This window comes from Microcaecilia unicolor, chromosome 6, assembly GCF_901765095.1.
Source record: "Microcaecilia unicolor chromosome 6, aMicUni1.1, whole genome shotgun sequence".
NCBI lineage: Eukaryota > Metazoa > Chordata > Amphibia > Gymnophiona > Siphonopidae > Microcaecilia > Microcaecilia unicolor.
The window spans coordinates 276297467-276321171 of record NC_044036.1 but is presented as its reverse complement, the minus strand read 5'-3'; the positions used below and the strand labels follow the sequence as shown (position 1 = coordinate 276321171).

Here is a 23705-nt window from a genome sequence, read left to right as displayed (position 1 = left end):
GCAGGCGCGAACCCCCTCGTCACCACCCCCACCCCGGCGAAAGAACCCCCCCCCGGGTGCACGCTGCTGGGGGGGTGCCGCGCGCCGGTCAGCTTCATTGTTTCCATGCTCCCTCTGCCCGAACAGAAAGTAACCTGTTCCGGGGCAGAGGAGCATGGAAACAACGAAACTGACCGGTGCATGGCACCCCCCCCCAGCGGCGTGCACCCGGGCGGGCCGCACCCACCATCCCCCCCCTTAGTACGCCCACTGCCAACACCCTGCAATGCAGCAACTCCAGCGATCGAATTGAACATTATTTTAACCTTTCCCTCTCTCTGATCCCCTTCGTGTCTGAAAGAAATAGACCCCCTTATTCGACCACAATATCACCTTGTATTTGTTTCTCTATCATTCTTGGCTAACGCCTACGGTACCATGTAAGCCACATTGAGCCTGCACATTGAGCCTGCAAATAGGTGGGAAAATGTGGGATATAAATGCAACAAATAAAATAAATAAATATCAGAATATATAAGTGAAACTCAAAAACATTCCAATGACAGTCTCACAGGAAGAAGGAGGGGTAGGTTAGGTAAGAAAAAGGGGGAGCTGGGTAGATGAGAGACAGGGAGAGATGGATGATAGATAAGAGGGTGACAAAGCAGTAGAATTGTATGGTTTATAATGGGCTAGGGAACCCAGATCTTCTTGAGTCCTGTCTGGTGGGTGTCAAAATATTTTATCATTTTGGCTTCAGAGGTCTTACTTCCTGAATTGTCTTAGAATTTCCTTTTAGTATTCTTACCATAAGATCATTGATGCAGTGTTCTGGTTTTGTGAAGTGCTGTCCTGGTAGGCATTGGAATGTTTAATATTGTATCTACTAAATTGAGCCTTGTCTTTAGTATCTGATTTGTTTCTCCAATATAGCACCCTTCTTCACACTTTTTGCATTGAATGATATATACCACATTTGAGGATGATCATGTAAAGTATCCCTGTAACCTGAATGTTTTTCCCATGTGAGTGATTGTGGATATCCTGAGAAACTCAAGTAGTTATTTGTGCTTCCAGGATAGGGTTGGGAACTTCTGTGCTACAGAACACTTGGTTGTAAGTTTAAAGAGGAGCCACCATTGCAGTGGCTTGACCTCTGGATGCCCTGACCACCATTCTTTCAATTAAGTTCCTCTTTTATAGGGTTAGCTCATCAGAGGGCACTTATGTGAATTGTCTAAAATGACTTCTATTTTAGGTCAAATGTATAAAGGAAACAACAAAAGGGGAAATATTTATCAAATTTCTTTGGGGACCAGCATATTAATGACATGTTGAGCCTATGGATTTACAATACTCGCTCCTGGAAAGAATCCATTTAGGTGAAATATGATCCACATCAGCAGTAACTGCTGCATATCATTGGCATAACTGTATAAAGGCTTTGCTGTGTTGAATCCAATTGGATGCTCTAAAGACCAAGATTACAAACTGGATTTGAATGCTGTACAAAAGAGGGAAGATTTTTTGGTGCTGAAATTGAAACAGGAGTGGAAGCCACAGTAGCACTGAAACTCAGTCCTAAGTAGTCTGCCGAAGCTTGGGCAGTGAAGTAGGAGCTGAAAGAACCCATTGCTCACAACCCTTCCCTCTTCCTCATATCCAAGGAACCAGAGTAACCCCAGATATGAAAGCAGAGCATCCCATCTTACTCAGCGGCCATCTTGGTTTCATCTCCCCTATTATGATTCACTTTCAATTTTAAAAAATTACAAAGAAGAAACAAAAAAAAATATTTTGCAGCCTGTCATCCTGATCCAGACAGCTACACTGGGAAACTCACAGCCTGAAATACATGTCTAAAAAGGAAGGTTTTCAAACTAGTTTTTAAAATGGACTCTGGAGGACTTAGGAATTAGGTAGTGCTTTTAAATAACAACTAAAATATGTTGCTGTGTTAAATCCAGGCAGATTAGAGAAGGTAGTTCACATGTTAAGTGGCAGAGTTAGCTAATATGGTATTAAGCTAGAAAAGCAGGATGACAGAGTGAACTACTCTACAAGCAAGGATAATCTTGAACCAATTTCCAAAAAACACAGAGACTTTAGCTGAACTACTGCCATTAAAATGAACCAAAAAAACAATTGTTAATGGCATCCAAATGGCAGATGACGTTTAATGTGAGCAAGTGAAAAGTACATGATGCAAGGTTCCACATTAGGAGTCAACGACCAGGAAAAGGATCTAGGTGTCATCGTTGATACATTGAAACCCTCTGCTTGGTGTGTAGCAGTGGCTAAGAAAGCAAATAGAATGTTAGGAACTATTAGGAAAGGAATGGAAAACAAAAATGAGGATGTTATAATGCCTTTGTATTGCTTCATGGTATGACCACACCTCTGTACGCAATTCTGATCACTGTATCTCAATAGCAGAATTAGAAACGGTACAGAGAAAGGCACCAAAAATTATAAAGGGGATGGATTATTTCCCCATGAGGAAAGGCTAAAGCGGCTAGGGCTCATCAGCTTTGAGAAGGCTGAGGGGAGATATGACAGAGGTCTATTAAATACTGAGTGGAGCAGAAGACATAAATCACTTGTTTACGCTTCCAAAAATACAAGGATTAGGGGGCACGCAATGAAGCTACTAAGTAGTAAATTTAAAACAAGACAGAGAAAATATTTCTTCACTCAATGTGTAACTAAACTCTGGAATTCGTTTGCCAGACAATGTTGTAAAAGCAGTTAGCTTAGCAGTGTTTAAAAAATGTTTGGATACTTTCCTTTAACAGTCCAAAAGCCATTATTAGGATGGACTTGAAAAAAAAATCCATTGTTTATTTCTAGGATAAACAGCATTAAACCTGTTTTACTGTTCTGGGATCTTGCCAGGTACTGTGACCTGGATTGGACCCTGTGGGAGAACAGATACTAAGCTTGATGGACATATCAGTCTGCCCCAGTAGAGGTAATGCTTATGTTCTTATGAAAAAGATTTTTCAGCCATGTGCAAACCTGCTGGCCTAAAGCAAGGCAACGTGTAGGTGCCACAGATATATAGAGAAGATGGAAGAGGGTGAATCCTGAAACCTTGAGAAACACCAACACAGTGGCCAAGGTAGGCCTTTTAAAAAGCCCAGAGAAAATACTGTAAATGTGAACTTTTTTAATCAAGAGATTTATTCTTTTTTTTTGAAAGATCAAACCATGAGTCTTTTCTGGAAGTCCCTCAGACTTAGCCACTCTAACATACTGGGTGCTATGGAAAAAAGGGGAAAGGCGGCATTACACATATTCCTACATGCAAAGTCATTAATGACTTGTAAACCATGCTTCTGGCAGAAGATGATCTTGCTGTCAAACCTGTCTTTTGTAAAGAGGGATTAGGTTGAATGCGATAGTAAGTAATGAGTGTGTAAGCTGAACCGACTTTAAATGACAGTTCTGGTCACCGTTCTCCATAAACAATAACTAGCCTTCTGTTTGATAGTGAGTTTGGGGTTTGGTTTGTAGGTGGTTGGTTGCTTCGCTATGCAATTATAAACCTCCCGAGACTAGACTAAGATGGTGATAAGGGAGTTTTGGCGATTCGCTAATGTACTTTACAAAGGTCCGCTTGCTCACTCGTAAAGACCCCCATTTGCAAGAAGAGGTTTATTAAGGTTGCTCTAACAGTTTTTATATTAAAATAGCAAATGGGATGACCTGGATTTTTTAAAATTTATGATAGAGAATCATTGTTATTGCTAACCGTTCTGGGTCAGATGTTTTTAATGCAAATGGTGCACTTGGCTATGTGCAAAGGCTTCACTTGTGTTAAAAATATTAATGATGATATTTTTCTACTGATCAAATAATGCATATTCAGGGGTTGCCACAATGTACATAATTATCAAAACCATTCTCTAGATAAAGTGGCCTAGTGGAAAACCTGGCTACAATTACTTTTGTGCGAGCTTCCATAGTGGTTATGTATAACTGGATCAGACAGGTATTGCTGGAGGTGTGTTTAGGTCCAGGGAGGAAAACCACCTGTGTAGATGTGATTTCTAAAAATATGGATGCTGTTTTTCCACACTACCCTCTCACCACCAACACTCTGTCCTGCAACAGTGATGTCAAATCCTTTGCTAACCCCAAATCAGGCATTTGTCTCAGACCTGCTGGATTAGCACCTGTCCCAGATGTTGTGTAATCACAGCCCACCAATCTTCTTCCAGGTGTGCTTTGATATTAAGCATAGCGACTTGACTCTCCATCATTCATCAATAACTATTTTGCCCAAAACCTGAATGAGCCAATTCTGAAATACTCTGTTGCAAAGCACACCTAAAATTAAACCCTGCACATTTACAATTGATTTTCAGAGAGAAACCACTGAGGTCATTTCTCTGAAACTGTGCTACTATAAGGTCCCCACACTTTGTAAAAACAGAATTACAATAATTACCACTCTTCTTAAATACACACCCTATATAAAATGTCAGCAAAGCATGATTATGTAAAAATAAAGAGGCAAGAAAATAAAATGTATATCTCAGGAGCAGAGTCCTAATCTAATCTAATCATGAATTTGTAGACTGCACTAATCCTGAGAGGTTCAAGGCGGTTAACGAAAGAATAACTCAAACAATATGAGGAACTACAGCAAAGTAAATACAAATGGTATAAATTAGAAGTATTAAACAAAAAAGTCTTAAGTTTTTATGTAAATTAAATTAATTATCTCAGAATGAATTTGTAAGGGAAGTGTATTCCAAATAGAGCTTACACGATATGAAAACGATGCCTCGAACTGGCAAGACAAATTCCCTTGATTGATGGAAATTTCAGTAATTGTATTGCATAATCTTGAAGAAAAGTGCATATAGGAAATGTTTGAATGGAGTAAAATAGACGTATTACCATATAAACTTGACATCAAACTGATTTGAAAACAATGTGTGCCTGTACAGAAAGCCAATGGAGCTTTTCGTAGTAAGAGGAGATTCCGTCAAATTTTCTCAAACCGAAAGATCAAGCATAGTGCTGTATTTGAATCAGCTGCATTTGTATAGCAGCTTGGCATTCAGCCCAATGTATAAAGAATCAAAACAGCATTTTACATATTTGCCTTCCACAGACAGACCACACAGATGTAGTGCTACATATGTCAACTTCAAACAACAGCTGTTTCTTCACTTACCTGTTTCTGGCCTCAGCGCTCAAGGAAAAAAAAATGCAGATGGGAATGTAGAGAAAAACATATGACACTAATGTGTGACGGGTAAACAGGATTTACTTATACTGACACCTGTCATGAGAATGTAGACTAGACCAAGGGCTCTCAACCCAGTCCTGGGGGCACACCTAGCCAGTTATGAATATGCCTGACATAGATTTGCACAGAATGGATGTAGTGCATGCAAGTTTATCTCATGCATAGTCATTGTGGATATTACAGAAAAACCAGACTGGCCAGGGTGGTGGTGGTGGTGGGGGTATCCTCTGGACTAGACTGATGTACACACTGAGGTTGTCTGCCATCTAGTAACCATGGAATTTGGGGGGGGGGGAGGGGTTAGCACAAATTTTAAATAAGTTGTTTGTATTTCCCGCTCCCAAGAAGGCAGATGCCTACAAAAGAAAACAAGTTAGGTCCATCTCTATTGTTACAAACCCTGAAAATGCCTTTTGATTTTTTTTTTTTAATCAAAACTCAAGCAAAGCTTGCTTTTTTGGCATTAGCCTCCAATCTGTCATGCAATACTGATTAATAAAGGACTATATAACCCAGCTACAGCTGGCCACTAGTCAGACACAATAGCTGCTCCAAGTAACTTCTAAAATAAACAGTTTTTGTTTTGTTTAAAGAACAAAACAGCACTAGTATTTTGTTTTTTAGTAGTTTTTTTTCTATTTAATTTTACAACTACTCATATGCATTTGCCAGTAAACAGCAGAGAATCTTTGGAAAGGATGATTCCTTTTTTAAAAAGATCGATTCTACCAAAACTGCACCTCCTCCAACTCTGAACCATTCTACTCAAGGAAATGGTTTTGTTGGTGTCCATTCTTGCAGAAAGTAACTCATTTACAGAGAAATGAAAGCGCAACACTTTGCCAATATTTCACATACACGTGTGATTGAAGTCAGGCCAAAACATATTCAAAGGAGATGCAAAACTGTAAATAAGACCTCAGAAACATAAAGATGTGCATTTACTGTTTTTATGCATTTAAATTACCATTCCCACAGAAAACAATGATACACCTTGACCTATCAATGGTAGTATACATGAGGACAGTGCTATTCCTCTCTGATTTCACCAGTGATGAAGCAAAGAAAATTCCCTGAATTAAAAATCAAAGTGTTGCTGTAACTTTCCTCCTGGTTTTACTGTATGAACTGAATAGCAGAAATAGATTTTGAAAGAGTAATTTTATACCACCTCTAGGAGATGTGAGAGTTATTTCAGTGGAGTGCTCTCCAAACTACTAATAAATGCATCATTCATATACAGATAGCTGTATCCTGTAAGTACCGAAGACTGCTAAACACCACTTCATTATAAAACAAATATAGGACCCAACAAGTATAAGAAGTCTTGAGTGTGCAAAAGTCCCAGTGGATTTGGGTATCCTGTGCCCCATCGCTGTTTGTTTTCCCTCTATAAATTACTAGAATAGGAGATGTTTCTAAGAAATTGTGATTCAGATTTGTAACAGAACATCCAGCATGAATGATTACATACATGAATAAAAGATATGCAGACACATCCTAAAACTGTACACTTAAGAATACAAATTCTCTTCTAGCTGACATTTCCACACCTAAAGAGTGCTTGAGATTTGTCTTTAGTTATATAACTCAGGTTTTGTTTGACTAGGCAAAGGTTTTTGAATGCTCCTTTCAGTTCATTTTTACAGGTTCTGATGTGTGCCCATAAAATAGTGCCCCCCTTCTCAAACAGGCACTCGCACTGGATCTTCACTTCCGTGCACCACTAATGCTTCCCAGGGCTCCTGAAAACTTTGCAGAAACCTTCTCTTCTCAGAGCAATACAAGGGTCATGTCGCCGAAGATCCTCGGAAGTAAGCTTCAATTTCTTCTAGGGTTTTTCCTTGGTTTCAGGAACCACAAGGAGTGTAAATATAACATTAGGACACAGAAACCTGAAAAAAACCAAAACGTTCCCCAAGAAGTGAGGGCCCACCACAAGAGAGAGAAATGATGATTTAAAATAGACTGCAGCAAACTGGAAAACTGCTACAACTCTGAACATTAGGGGGGGTTTACTAATGAGTGTTAAGGGAATAAAATGTCTTAAATGACAAAATGTGCATTTTACTGGAACACATATTAATCTGGTGTGTGACCACAGGTTGCATAATAATGAGATGCAAAGCATCTTATTATTAGCAAATTGAAAACCACAACTTATGTTGGACACATTGCAAGCTATGTTATTGTGGAAAAAATGTCGTCAGCTCAAACTGGCATTATTTTCTCCTGCCCAGAGCATCAGGCCCAATGCTGTTAGGCGCATCTTAAGGGGCTGGAACTGAATAATAGCGCCATCTCCACCCCTGCAGGTGCCTTTCAAACCATAGGACCTCTCTTCTCCCCAGAAGGATGTCCCTCCAGAGTCCTCCTCCCTCCCCTCCAGGCTACCTGAAGCAATCCCTAACGGTCCAATGGAATGGCTTTAGGAGTGATCCCCTGTTACTCCTGACCCTTGCGGCCTGGAGTCAAGCTGTCATAAGGACACATAAGAAAAGCTGTCCAGGAACATCAGGCTAATCGTTAGCAACTCAATGCTTCCAGGAACAGGAGAACGTGGCTTGCGCGTTTGATTGCAAGATGTAATACTCATTGACGGCAGGAGTCACTGCCTATAGTATTGAGTTACTGCAGGTCAGTGATTGCTGCAGTAAAATGACATATTTTATCACAGCTTATAACCTCCTCTCCTCCCCCATACCCCCCCTTAAATGATGACCCTTTTGACAGTGACTATAATAGCACATCATAAATCCTCAGTCATATGGATATGGGGAAAGATGAGATTGTTGCATTTCTGATTGCAGGTGTGAACCCAAAGTCGTCTAAGCCAAGATGCATCCGTATTTTCCAAAAGAGGGAACCGTGACCATGATGCCACAGGCACTGCACACAATACAAGAACCAGAGACTAGTAATGTGAGGCCATTTTTCAGATTCTTGGCCTTCCATCAGGGGCTGGGCAACTACAGAGGAGCAGGGAAGCACTCTATAAAAACTCAAAAATTATGACCATTATGATAAAATCTGCACTTGATATGCAATGAATATTACTATCCACATTTTTGAAATACTGCACAGTACCAGTACACTTTTTTACTTTAGTTGCACCATTTCTGTTCAAGCTATAAATTAAGAAGTATGGTTTATCTAATTATTACTAAGGGCCCTATTTACAAAGGCACGCTACGGTTTTAGCGTGCACTAATAACTGTGTAGACCCCACAGGAATATTATGAGCATCTACACAGTTAGCGTGCACTAAAAATGCTAGCACACCTTTGTAAACGAGCCCTTACGGTATTTTCAACTCTGCTCTACATAACTTCCACCAGGTCTGGTTTTCAGCATTACCGTGATAAGTATGCATGATATATCTGCATACATTTTGGTTCTTTAACCAGAGTGGTTTATGTATTTAGTTACTCTGACAACCAACTCAGACTGGAGCTGAAAATCATTAATCATTAGGTTTAGAACCGTGCTTACCATAAGAGCATGGAACTGCTTGGTTACAAGGAAGCAAAGTCCATTTGTTACAACACAGCTGCCGCTGGCCCACCCCTGATCCGCAGCGGGAATATTTCTGACATCACCAGCCAGGGAATGGGCCCCCAGCCAAGAGCAAAACCTGAAAACAGACATCCAGAACACAGATGAATTATGGTTACAATTAAAGGTGCAGGCTGATGTCTCTGAAACCAAAATTAACATTATAGAGAAGAACATGTCCAGTTAAAGAGAAACACTGCACAAACAAAACATTTTTACTTCTAAATTAGTTTTTTTCTCAGTTTCCAAAGGAAATGCACGAGTATCTTGACATTTGATATCAATTAAATGAAACAGATGCTTCAAAAAGCATTTCTGAATCAAACTACCCTTCATTACCAGACTGGTACGCACAACTAAATGTCTCTGTTGACTCACCAGCGATAAAGAAGGCCATGCTTACAAGGGCCAGCCATGTCAGCTGATCTGGATTTTCTGAGGACAAGGAATTTGAAGGGGGAGATGGATGCGGGGAATTATTATGATCTGGTTCTGTTATTTTAAAGTACAACCCAAATGTTGCACAGCTGATGGCCATGACAACCCCTGCAAAATAAGAACAAAAAAAAACTGTCAAAAAGGGGGGGGGGGGGGGAATCAATGAACAGTTAATTCACTCATGCGTTAAATGTTTCAATTTATACTATTTCATCTTAATATCAATGAATGCTCAGCACCTCTTACATACAAGAACACTAAATCTGTCAGGACAGACAAGACTAAAGGAGATACATTAAAACAATATAATTAACGTTCTTATTTCATTAAAAGGAAGCAGAGAATGACTAGTGGATTTCACTCCTCTCCTCCTACGTTTTTTCAAGAAGTCTGTCATTAGTGACTATTTTCCTGTTCCTAAAGTGTCATAAACTGTATTTGGACATTGAGTTATTTTTTTCTGTAATAAAAACAAGAATGACCAACAAACATGTGGTATTATTAAACAGTACTAAAAGCTCAGCACCATAGGCTGGACAGCAACTTTAACAGATAGATAGGAATTCACCTCACCTCAAAAACAGTGACTTGTTCTACATTTTTGTAAGGTGCTTAAAAAAGAACCCTTTTTTACTAAAGTAGGCTACTCAGTTTTTTACTGCTTCAAGATTTGAACTTTACACATGAGGGGGTGGTAAGTGCAATATGTTTTGTTCCATGCTTTGGGCTACTTATTTTTGGTGGAGTGTGTCATCAAATATTGTAAAAGTTAACTAAATATTTTGTAAGCATTAGTGTACTATTGAGTGCTATGCTGTGTAATCAGACTGATGGTAAAGCATGGTCATTACAAACATACCTCAATAAATCAGTTAGGGGTCCATTTACTAAGCTGTGGCAAAATGTGGCCTTAGCACACCCTTACGCGGGTCTTTCCCTTACACTAAAGCCATTTTACCACAGCCGTAAAATAGCCAATTTTCTATTTTTTGTAATGGTGCCACTAGCACGTAGCCAATTTTTGTAAAACTACTGCATGAGGCACTTACCACCACACATTATATAGCCAGTAAGGGCTCCTGGGTTAGTTGTACGATAACCAGTTAGCATACAGTAATGTAGATGCGCTAACAGCGCAGGAACGCCCATTCTCCACCCATGACAAACCCCATCAAAAAAAAAAAAAAAAGTTTAGCATGCAGCTAGAACAGACACATTTCGAAGTTACTGCAAGACGCCAGAGTGCGTTCCTCAGTACTCCATTTTAGTTGTGTTGGGCACATATCAGCACCAAAGGCAGCTTAATAAAAGGACCCCTTAAGTCCAGTGAGTCCCAAATCTGGTCCTGGAGGCAACCAAGCCCGTTAGGTTTTCAGGATATTCATAATGAATATTCATGAGAGAGATTTGTATGCAATGCCTCCACTGCATGCAAATCTCTCTCATAAATATTCATTGTGGATATCTTGAAAATCTGATTGGTCGGAGTGCCTCCAGGACCAGGTTTGGGAACCACTGCCTTAATCTATAAGGTACCACCAGCCTCTGTGTCCTCCTTACAGGGATGGTTCATCATTATCCACACATAAACAATGATGTTCAATTTACAGAGATGCAAGTAATTCAACCCAAACTCAAATAATCTAAAATGATTTTTAAAAAAGTGAATTTTGCTAAGATTCTCCGCGAAAAGAAGCGGAGAATTCTCTTCTGCTGAACCAAGAGAAAAAAAAACTTAAACACGTATCTAGAGGTTAGTAAACCCCACGGTGCATTTGTTATGGAGGCAAGTTCGATTTATCTATGGATCCATAATGTAATTCACTTCATATATATACTAAGACAAGATAATAATAAAACCACATTAGCCCCATGGGGGGAGTGGGAGTCACAGCCAGGCTGAGAGTTGTCACAATTTATTGTATATCTGTGTAAATGTGTTTGAAATTGTCCTTCCCACAATATGCTACCTCTGAATCCTCAAAACATGTACAAGCTTCTTCCTTTGTCTTACCCGACAGCACAAGCAGTACTTTCCGACCCGCTCTATCCATAATAAGAGCTGCCACTGCTGTGAAGATCACCTGTATGGCACCTACTATGACTGAAGCCAAGCTGCTGTTCTAAAGACAAAATAAACAATGGAAATGTCAAGAGTTTGGGAATGAAATGAAATGTGACATAAGATTCAGTGCAGAAAGGCTCCAAGATTTTCAGGTTCATATCACAATAAGGGTAACTGATGACTTAGCAGGCAGCAGCTAGAGGAAAATCCTTTACCTCGATTTCCTACTCTACCCATTCCTCATTAATCTTCTTTTCATGATCGTAATATTAAAAAAACAAAAAAAGTTAGGAACACTGGGAACGATGGATTAATTCAGTCTGCTCCTGGTTCAAGTTGCCTTTACCTTGAACAGTTGAGAACAGTTCTCAACTAAATTGTGTTGTCCAAAACTGGAATATTTCGCTAACCTGCCCCCCTTAGCAAGGGTTAATGTTACACATGCTGGATCCCATGGTCAAAACTTGGAAAGGGGTCTTCAATCCCAAGTCCCCTTGTACTCATCCTGCCCTCCCCCTCTCTGACCCCGTTTCCTCCTCTCCCACTCCATAGCATGTTCTCCACCTAACACCTCAAGGTCCTTTCCCATTGTTGCCACCCCCCATCTTGTGTCCTTCTTGCTTATCCCAAGGCCCCTATCTGGCATTTTTCCCTCCTACCCCATTCTCCAACCTTTGACCCTTCCTATTTGCCCTCTTTCCCTCCCTTTCCCAGGTCCTCTCTCCTCCTCTTACATGCCACCTTGACTCCCTTGCTGGATTCTCTTCCTTTCTATGTGAATGTGGGGCCATTGCAGGGCCCACAAGTGTGCTCCCATTCATGGGTCACATGCTCACATTTGATCTGTCGTTGCCACAGTCTGGCCTGGCAGCCACTGAAAATGTGAAGGGAGGGCTGAGAGGACCCAAAAAAGGGAAAATGGGGGGGAGGGGAGAGAAGAGAGAGAGAGACCACACACACACACACACACACACACACACACACACACACACACACACACACAGGCCATGGGAGGTAGTGAGGAAGGAGGGCATTGAATTTTAAGTCTGAGCACAGGAATAGCAACTTCAATGCTAACAGGCTATATAGATGTGAAATTTCAGTTGCAGCCCAGCTGGTTAGATTTGCTTTGAGGGAATGTTCCTTTGAACACTGCCCCCTCCTTCTAAATGGGCCGAAACAGCATGCATACTTTTCCCTATTCAAATCCCAGCTGAAAGCCCATCTTTGAAGCTGCATTTACCACTCAGCCTCTTATTCAGCATCTATTAACCCATGTTAACTCTCTAACCCCTTATTTGTCCTGTTTGTCTGCCTTTAGTAGACTAAGCTCTATTGAGCAGAGACTGCCTCTTCTATGTATGGGTAAAGTGCTGCATATGTCTAACAGTGCTGTTAAAATGATTAATAGTAAATAGGCAGCACTGGGGACAGTTTAGAGTGAGCCCAAGTGAAGCACAAGCAGGATATCATTATGAAAGCATCCTGCGTTTCTTGATCTCATATACTTTGCATTTACAAAAGAGCCCTTATAGCCAGCCCCAGCTACATTTCCAGGGGTGGTTCCCTGTGAAACTCACCTGCAGAGCTGCAGGATTTGAACACTTAACCTCTACAGAACTACAAATTCAATATGTGCAAAAACTATTCTATCCTACAGACAGTACAGGCAATTGAGTGATTTGATGGTTTGTGGCTTTTCTCTTTTGATATATGGGTTTTATGATGGAACTAAAGTGTTACCTGATGGAAATTTACAGATTATCTTTACACCAAAAATAGCCATAAAATAGCCATAAATTGGTCTACTTTCAGGTCAGATATTCAGGGAAAGATTTTCAAAGAGATCTCATCATCTTAGGAGGCAGCAAGTACCCTGGGTTTGTTTGTAAAGCAAGTGAAAGCATATTTGTTCTAGCAGGCATTTGCAGTGATATTATGATAAAGTCACATGTGTTTTTAGCAGATAGTTTACTGATATGTTGTTTTATTTTGTTGGTTAATGACAAGTTTTTCATAGTTGGTGCAATTTCTTCTGTATGGTTTTTTTTTGTAACAGACTGAGGTTGAAGTTTGGGGGTCAGAGAAATATCAACTTTTTAAATAAATAAAAAGAAAGAAACTGCACATAACAAAATAGTAACAGTTAAAAATATGTATAAAAACAGGTAGTACTGCATCTTTACCTTGAAGTTAGCCTCTTCAAAGATAGATCCTGCATAAAACATGATGGCATTGATGCCTGTAAGCTGCTGGAAAAACATCAGCAGCATTCCAATGAGAAAGGGCTTGTAAACAGCTGGATTCTTCAGCTCTACGATACTGAAGCCACCTCCCTACACACAGGAAAAGCAGCATCCAAGGACAAGAACCAGACAGCAACAGGAATCCAAATAAAGGAGGTGGTCAGAGAAACGTGGAGCTCATTAAACATTTTTACTTCTTTTCAATTTTTAAACTTCAACTTACTTCTTTTACAATTCTTGAATGTGGTATGTGGTAGCTATGTGGTAGCCGTGTTAGCCCACTTTTAAAGGTAATCAATAGAAATAAAAGAAAATATGATACCTTTTTTATTGGACTAACAATTCATTTTTTGATTGGCTTTCGAAAGTAACCCTTCATCATCAGATCGGAAATAAGCAAATGTTGATAAATAACAGTATATATAAGTGAAACATCAAAGCATTCCAGTGACAGTCTCACAGGATGAGGGTGGGTTAGGTGAGAGACAGGGAAAGCTGGGTGGATGAGGGACAGGGAGAAATGTATGGTGATAAGAGGGTGACAAATGTAAACTTCTGTTTATGATACTTCTTAGCCATTCTTTCCTTCACTTTGGGGTCCTTTTACTAAGCTGTGGCAAAAAGTGGCCTTAGTGTGCCCTTGCATGGGTTTTCCTGCACATTAAAGCCATTTTTACTGCAGCCATAAAATGGGCGATTTTCTACTTTTTGCATTAATAGCCCATTTGTAGGCAGTAAAGGTTTGTGTGGCAATCCTGCATTAACCAGTTAGTAAGCTAATGCAAATAGACACCCACTCTCCACCCCGACATGCCCCTCCAAAAAAACAAAAAATTCACCCAGATTAGTGAGCGCTAATTTGGCAGTTACCTCAGGACACCTGAGCACGTCCCATGGTACACAGCTTAGTAAAAGGGCCTTAATTTGCTTTCCTTCTTAAATTTTCCCTTAATTGTTTAATGAGATAGTTTATTGCCACTTTATTCTTCATCAGCTTAGAAATTCCATGACTGAAGATCTCCTGCACCTAAAGTAGATCACAGAATGACGGAGCTGGAAGAAATTTCAAGGGCTCATCACTTATTCCACCTTCCAAGCAGAATCCCCTCTACTTAGATACATGCAGGCAAATGTTTGTCTAACCTGCTCTTAAAAACTTACAGTGGACAGAAATTCTACCTTCCCTCTGGCTCCCAAAGGAATCTGTACTAGTGCTTCACTGCGCTCGATTAGAAATTTCCTTTTAATGTCTAACCTAAATTTCTTCTGCTGTAATTCAAGACTGAGACTTCTTGTCCTTATGCTGAGTATCATCACCTGCTCCTCAGCGTGTGCTTCGATCTGCTGGCACTCCCACTCGTGATCCACCTCAGGCCCCCGCAGAAATTCCAGGGCATTCAATGCTTCTGTGCGCTTGCTCCGACTCAGTAAGAACCGTGGGCTCTCGGGCATAAAGCCCATCATTATCAGCATCACAAAAGGGGGCACTGAGCAGAACAATGCCAACCAACGCCAATGAAGTACCATTCCTAAACCGTGCAGAAAGGAAAAGGCATGGTGAGATTATTCACTCCACATTCTATCCACTCGAGACAAACAAGGACTTTAATTTTTGCTGCAGTCACACTGAATATTGGTAGCACATTTCATCAGCTACTGGTTACTTCCAAAACAAAATAATCAGCAAGTACAAACTGCCTCTGCCACTTGGTAAAGGGGCCACAAGTCAGAACTGAGACTCTTCTGATCAGTCAGCTGCTATTTTCGTATTTCCAGTGTTCAGTTTTTTGCAGGACCCTTAAAAGGTGATAAAGCTCTTTATTACAGCACAGTAATAATCTTATGCTACTTTCTTTAACAGTAACTAGATTAAATGGATATAACTTGAGCTTAAAAGAAAATATAACTAATTCCCAGTTATGCTGCAAACTGAAGTTCAGTACCTAAATATGCTGGAATTTGTGGGGAATGACAAAAATGATCAAGAAGGGGCAGAAAGGCAAATAAAAAAACCCACCCACAATCCTGGTGTTCATTTACGGACTGAGCTGATTAGACCAAATTTAGGCATCAGAGAGTTAAAACTGCTCCCCTGCCCCTAATCTGATCAAAGGATTCTATTTAATCCCCAGTTCTTGAACTCTAACTGTTTCAATAGATGATGATACCCAAAATTCCCCTCCTGGGGATGAACGCTAAGATTAAGGGTGAGGTTTTTTAGCCCAATTTCTAAATTCTATTAGGCACTGATTGCTGATATTCTGATGTACTCCCCACCTCCCCAAGTACTGTAAGATGTGCAGTAAGGTTCTGTAGACTCCAAGCAGAAGATGCATGACAAAAACATTTTGCAGCTTGGCTTGCCCTTTTTTAGGAGGATATAAAAACAAACACTTCTTGGGCAGAGACACGAGTTCAGTTTAATGCCTTTTCAGACCTTTTAGGTGTCTCCGGTGTTCTATATTAACACTTCTATATTGGCTCAATTAAACACATAGGGCCAGATTCAGAAAACAACGTTTAAAGTTAGCGTGGATCTTAATGGCACATAAGCCCCTCCGAGGAACACCACCTTGCAGTGGTGGAGGGGCTTCTGTGTTTCAGTGACTCAGAGGGCTATGCTGAAGGGTTACCCATATCAGACAGGCCTCTGAGGAGAAACCAGACAAAGAGTGTCCCAAATTAGGGAGAGTGGAAAGATGGCAACCTGAAGCTCGTACGCTCAACGGCCCAGCTGTCCTCTGAAGTTTCGTCTTTGTTTACTTGAAACTTCCTCTCTGCAATTGCAGTTACCTTAACTGAGAGGAAGGGGACAATCGGGGGTCAGCTGCCGATGGCCAGCATTTTGTCCCCTGTGCAGCAAGTGTGGGACCGCTGCAAGACGAGCTGCCCACAGATGACTGGGTTGGTGAGTCCTTTGATTAGCACACGCGAAGGAGCGTTGATGCTCTTGGACCTGGAAACAACCTTCATCGCTCTCAAATCATTTAACCATCATGGCCAAAGGAGTGGAGGAGTGAGTTAGGAGTCCATGCTGAAACGGAAGTTGTTTACAGCTGAACCCGAGTCAGCGGTGCCACTCCTAAACTCGTAAGAGCTATCAGCTTGGAGTTTTTGGCTCCCATGGAGGTTATATTGAATATCATCTGGAAGGCGCTCCAGGACCTAACGGTGGGGTAGTAAATAACTTTGCTTCAGATATAATCTTAATGGTGAGCTACATGGATAACCTAATCGAACCCTTTGAGAAAGAAAAATTGATACAGCAAATGAAGTTCTACCGGAGTAGGAAACGGCTATGATTATGAAAATGATAATACACCAGAAATTTGAACAAAATGAATATTATTACAGATGATTAATATTGAGAATGTTGTTTTCCCAGAGTTCCAGGTATGACGCCTAAAGATTTCATCAGAAATATTTCCTGAAACTTTTGTTATTTTCCTTTGTAATGATTTCTTTTAGTAATATAAATTATTACTTAGTAATATTAATTCCAAAGGAGTGAAGCCTGTGAAACTGGGATTAACTTAATCAGTGGGAATTGGATTAGAAACTCAAGTGTTCGCATTGTTAAATAATTTCTGGTTTTAAAAGAGAAAAAAATGAAATTAGGTGTATTATTTCTACTAATATTGGACAATAAGTATGTTTCCAATGAAATAAATTGAATATACACTGTCTTAGGTTTGAAGAAGCCAACCAGACAATCAATGTGGAATAATGATTCAGATAAATAACTGGGGATAATCAGGTTAATACCATGTTTTTTCTGTTTACTGTTGTTTAATTGATCTCCTTGTCTTGTTTCACTCTCCCTATTTTGTGGTCTAAGGAAGAGTATAGAATTACCTGATTGAAATAATTCTTGTGTATTACTTTCTCTGTATTTCTGGCAAGTTATTTTATTGCTTTAAATTTAAATTCTTATAAATAATTTAAAAAAGGGTCAAATGGCACCTAAGGTCGCTTAGCATTAGGCAACCTTTATAGAATAGCGCTTAGTGTGGATTCTCGCACCCAACTTTGGCCATGCGGACTTAAGCCTGATGGTAGTTGGGCACGTAAATCCAAGTATTCTACATTGTGCCTAAATTCTGGGAACGCCCGTCTCGCCCATGCCCTCCCATGGCCACATTCCCTTTTGAGTTGCATGCTATGAAATGTAGGTGCCCATGTTATAGAATAGGGCAGATGCCAACTCCTAATTAATGCCAATTAAGTGCCAATCAACTCCAATAACATTTGCCTAATTGACTAATTAGTTTACATGTGCATCTGGGATCAGTGCCCAACTTTGGAAGCCCTATACAGAATCCGGGGGATAATTACTTGTTACCATCTTATAAAGAAGGAGGATAAGGGAGATTATGGATATTACTGATGTTGTTAAAAACAGAAGTTTTAACACTGGACAATATGAGGTTGAAATTGAGTTGAAACTGTATACGGTTGCAAGTAAGAGATGCATTCATACTAGACCAAATAAAAACTATCAATAAATAAATAACCTAATTTAGCCCTCTGAACCCTAGCGACCATGTATTGCATCTGATCGATCCTTCCGCAAATGACAAACAAGGGCGGAGGCATTTTCAGACCTTTTTAGAGTTGGAAAAACATGACCTCTTTGATAGTCCTCTCTTTTAAAATACCTGCTGCGTAGGCTCCTACAATGCCAGTTACCACCATCAGCTGGACACAGGATCCCAGAGTCCCTCGAACTCTCGGGTGAGCAGTTTCAGAAATGTACAACTACAATCAAAAGGAGGGGGAAATGGTTAAAAGTGAGGGTGTATCAATAAGAAAAGCAGGTGCTGATCTTAAAAAGGGCAAAACGTTCTGAAAAGGAGCATCACGATTCAGTTTATTTGCCATTTTATGGGCAATACAATGGTTTAGTATCTATACAGCCAGACAGAGAAACCCAATATCTGTATCAGATTAATCAAAGCTGGGGTGCAGGTGATTTCTCACATATCCAGATGCAAATTAAGCTCACCCCCCTCCCTTTTACAAAGCCACACTAGCGCTGACACAGCCTATTCAAAGTGAATGGGCTGTGTCAGCATTACTGTGCAGGAGCAGTTAGCATGGCTTTGTAAAAAAAGGGGAGGGGGAGAATTACTATTGTATAGAGAAAACAGAAAGAATGTGTTCACCGGGCATGAGAAAAAAAAAGGTAAGTAAGTATTTGCCTACTCAAAATAGACTCCACATCTTTTGTGATAAGGATCTGATGTCTTTTCCTTCATGAGAAAAAGCAAAGATACTTACATGTAGCAGGTATTCTCCAAGGACAGCAGGCTGATTATTCTCACACGTGGGTCGACATCCACATCTCCGATTCCCGGGCCGACACAGACGTCGACACATCTGTGAGAATAATTTAGCCTGCTTGTCCTCGGAGAAAGCGAAGATACTTACCTGTAGCAGGTATTCTCCGAGGACAGTAGGCTGATTATTCTCACCCATGGGTCGACGTTCATGTCGGTCCGGGAATCGGAGACGCGGACGTCGACCCATGTGTGAGAATAATTCAGCCTGCTTGTCCTCAGAGAATGATTCTTTACTACCACAAGATGCCGTCTTAGATCTCGTTCAATTCTGTGAGTTTGCTTTAGAATGAGAGGATGGAATCAGATTAAGTGTTTTATCCCTTTCAGTTCCCCATTCCCTGGAAAGCTGACTTCATATGACTTTGGTTCTATCTTTGACCAAGGACCGGCACAGAAGTGTCTTGTAAAACTGAACCCCTTGGTGTTGCTCTTTTGCCAGTGGGGGGTGCTTCTATAGTGGCAGCTATCTTTTTTACCCCACCTAGAACTTTGTGTTGCATCTGTAAAGTGCCTGATCTTCATCGAACAGTACATGCAAACAATTCTTCTACACCATTAACACTATGCCCATGTCAGGTCCTCCCTGTCCCCCTCCCCAATAAATCCTACACCATATTTTTCACATTAGATGTATGTTGCACTAACCAGATTTTGCTTCTAATGCAACATCATTTACGTTTATGTTTACTAAGGTGCACTATAGGCGCGTTAGCATTGTTAATGCGTGTGAATGGTTAATGCGCGTTAAATGCTAATGCGCCCATAGAAATGTATAAGCGCGTTAGCATTTAATGCGCCTTAACTTTAAAGGTGCATTAAAAATGCTATCGCACCTTAGTAAACATACCCCTTAGTGTTGCTCTTTTTTAGGAGGAATTTTAAAAAAGCTCCTCCCACCCTCAGCACATTTTGTCACACAGAATGACAAATATCCATTGAAGCTGCTAACTCCAAAGAATGGGTTCTATTTGTTGTTTCTTTACCATTGCCCATTTTCCTTCGACTCCATAAAAATAAATTAAATTAAACAATTAAAAAGTCTCTTGCACTTTGCAAACAAAAAAACGTAAATCAAATTTTTTTTAACTTACAGGAACCACAAGTGAAGTTACTCCACTAGCCAGACCTGTCAGTATTCGTCCAGTGTAAAGCAGGGAGATGTTTTCAGCACAAATGATCAATGTGAATCCAAAGACAAATGGTATAGAACACAGCATCAAGGTTAGCTTTCTGCCCAGCCGGTCCACAACCCAGCCTCCTAACAGTCCACCGACTGCTGCTCCTATTGTCACAACAGACTAAACAAACAAAAATATTCAAAGCTTGACACATATTCTTCATATGATCTCTCATGTGAGACTATCAGTCTGGTTTAGGTGCTAAAGGGCTTTAATTTTTTTTCCTTTAAGTAGCAATTTTAACATTTTCCTAAAACTAAATTTAAAACATTTGAAACATGTCACAATTATCACCCCTCAGATGCACAGCTAAACTCAGAATAAAGAGCAGCCAGCTCTGGTTTGGAGGCCCTGCCAGCAAAACTGCTGGCACCGCATCACTGCATTCAGATTTTCTTCATCAAAATCAAGTGCACAAATTAAGGGGCATAATGAGAAATGGAGCAGTACTGAAATCTTGAGTATTTAAAACCTCGGGCTGAGGAACCAAGTTAAGGTAACATATGAGGAGATGCAAGATGGGAAGGAGATGCAGGAAAAGTCTGGAAGTTCTCTGTTTTGAAAATATTTTAGGCTGTATTTATCAGTCACTTTATACCTTTATATATTTTATTGCATCTTACCCCAAACCAGGATGCTTCATTTTTGTCTAGCCTCAGAAGAGGGTCACTTGTTTTGCTCAGATCCGAGATGGCTGGAGAACTGTACCCCAGGACAAAGCCAAAGCTGAGAGGTCCAAGTACAGCAGCAAATGTTGCCAGGTACAGATTCTTGTTCTGGACTTTGCTGTAGTAGAGTGAAAAGGGAACAAAGTGTACATGTAAAACCTTCATGGGCTGGCTGAGGACCCTGTGGAGGTGGCATTCACAGAATTTAGATGAAGGGCAGGGAATTGGACTCATCATTCAAGGACCACAACCAGATTTTAGGGCGAAGCATTGTCTGGTACTGGTGCATGGCCTCAGGCAGAGAACATCAATGCAAGGATCAAACTGTAGGACTGTGGGGGGGGGGGGGGGGGGGGGGGGGGGGGGGGGGGGGGGGGGGGGGAGAGGGAGAAGGCAAGTACTATAAAACACAGAGGGAAAACCATAGGTAGTTGCAAACAAAGGCTCAGAAAGCTAAGTTGAAGACCCAAAAGAGCACAAGGAAAATGGTTCCAAAAACAACAAAAAGCCTTGACAAACTACTGCTGCGTACTCTTCATCTGGTTTTAAAATTTCCAAACGTTATAAATGTTGTAATTAGATGACCCATTTATACAATTTTAAAGTTTTTCAATACTTCTGCTGTACTTACTCCATAGTTTGCTCCACAGCAGGAAAGCAAAAATAGTACTCTTAAGGATCCTCCTTCATATTTTTGCATGAACAACTTACCAAAATTCAGATTGCAGCTACAGACTTTTTCTATAATGAGCATCGAGAGGAAAACACCTTCAGCACTGTCAAACTGAAATACTCCAGACTTAATTTATACTCTAATACAGGTACAGAGATCTGACTTGCAAAAGAACTGACACTGTTGGAAGCAACCTGTACTCTATCCAACGAGAACTTACAATGAAACAAAATGAGTTATTGTTCTGTTGTAAAGAGGATCCCATATTAGTTGCACTGGTAAATAATGAATACTAAAAGCATGTCAATGCCTATTAGTAAATCTAAACATTAACGCAAAATTGAAGAAATGTAAGATAAAAGCGTTTACCCAACATCAAGGGCCAGTGGGAATAGCGGGATTTGAATCACTGGTGTAGTTTCCCTCGTTTAGGGAATGGGGAAAAGGTGCAGCTAGCTCACATTGGTGGTGTCGAAAGGAGTCAGTTCAACGCCGGGGACGCTCCCCAAATTGTACCTAGATCCTCAGCCCCCAGCTCATTACGCTAAGCCAGTCATAAACATTAAAGCCCATACTTACTTCAGATAGCGGTCTTCCAGCGTCTCAACATGCAGCAGTAAAGGCTTGTTTTCCTGAGAAGCCATACTGCCCTGCAGCACGGATTAGTCAGCAGATCGTCTGTAGCTATTATAAAGCCAGGATGCTCTGATGAATGGTTACTAAAAAAGAATTTGCTGTTCTCTTGTGTTTGCTTGCTCGTTTGTTTTTAAGGTATGTATCAGCTGATCGGTGAGCGCGTGTTTCTTTCAGCCTCTGCCCGATTGCTGTATGGCAGTGTCATGCCAGGGAGGGGGGCTTCACCAGGGTCTGCGGCGATTCAGGAGTGCTCCCAGGAACGTAGTTAGCATTAAAAGTCACCTTCAGTCTTCAGAGTCGACACCGGCGTACTTGTGAGAGCGGGTGAGGAAAGACATAAGAGCGGCCGCAACGCAGATTAAAAGTAGCCGAGACCAATTAGCTTACAATGCCTCATAGGGAGGAGTTGCTAAGCAACCGCATTGGCCATTGTAAGCGTTTCAGGGTCCCACTGAAACCAGTGGCCTTTAAAATGTATATTTTGCCCCTGGCATTATCGCACACACTCAATAAGAGTTCAGACTTGTATGGAGAATGTGGCTTTTTTTTCCCTGGTCTTACAAAGGAACCGTGCTGCTTAAATCTATAAGAGAAATGGGTGAAATTGAGGGACAAAAACATACACCACCCATTACTCGAACGCCAACAGTTGACAGATCAGCTGACCCGCCCCTATCATATGACCCACGACTTCAAGATTTAGGCCGGCCCGCCCGCCACCTGATCTACCCCTATCACGTGGCGCACCACCCCGTTGCGTCCATGATGCCTCACGTGATGCTTTGGGAGGGGTGGGACTGACTGAGTTGCGAGCAGCATGTTCTGTCACATGACATCTCCCCTTCCCATGATTGTGTATCTATATCTACCGCAGCTCTAAAATAGATGGTATTAGAACCAGCTGAGCTCATCATGGTCAGAATCTCCTCTCGGCTAGAATTTCTCTAAGCTGTCCTTTGAGACAGCTTAAACGTCATCATTGTGTGCCTTATGACACACGTACCGACTTTTAAGTTCTCGATGCTAACGTAAACAACTTAAAAATATTATTGTTTGGACATAGTTAGAAAAGCAGTAGGCCGAGATCATGGGAGCCAAGGCTTACGCCCCACTCACTGATGCACGTGCCAGGCATATTTTCAAAGCACTTAGCCTTCCAAAGTTCCATAGGTTTCTATGGAACTTTGGAAGGCTAAGTGCTTTGAAAATACGCCTTGTCGACTTGTGATCTTTGGCAAGTCACTCAATTATCTCAAGTTTTCTTGGGCAGAGAAATAACTACAGTAGCTAAATTGTAAGTGTCTGAGCTCAAATTTGGTGAAAAGAACCCCCCCCCCCCCCAAAAAAAAAAAAAAACATCTCAGCAATTAGTTTAGCCACTAGGGTCTCTGGTTACTAGGGTGCACTAGCGTTTTTAGCAAGTGCACAAAATTAGCATGCACTGTGTAGGCGCCCATAGGAATATTATGGTCACCTACACAGCTGTGTGCTAATGGTTAGAGCGCGCTAAAAGCACTAACACACCTCAGTAAACAGGGCCCTAGGTGTTGAAGAATGGCTGACACAAGGAGGTTGAAGAAAATAGTAGACGGGGTGTTCCTATCTAGTCCATTATAAGGGCTGAAGCCAGTAGTTCACCCAAAACAATAGCAAACGCTATTG

At 40.9% G+C, this 23705-nt stretch overlaps 1 protein-coding gene across 1 annotated transcript; it reads right to left on the bottom strand.

Moving 5' to 3' along the window:
* Positions 1 to 6171: 6171 nt before the first annotated feature.
* Positions 6172 to 22767, bottom strand: SLC2A8 (solute carrier family 2 member 8). Its single transcript, XM_030207541.1, is given in 13 exon segments — positions 6172 to 7088; positions 7091 to 7126; positions 7129 to 7175; positions 8733 to 8805; positions 8808 to 8876; positions 9176 to 9343; positions 11250 to 11358; positions 13487 to 13636; positions 14864 to 15075; positions 18205 to 18304; positions 19980 to 20186; positions 20690 to 20852; positions 21987 to 22767. Coding segments are annotated over 13 exon segments (1455 nt in total). The 5' UTR covers positions 22052 to 22767; the 3' UTR covers positions 6172 to 7032.
* Between the last annotated feature and the right edge of the window lie 938 nt (positions 22768 to 23705).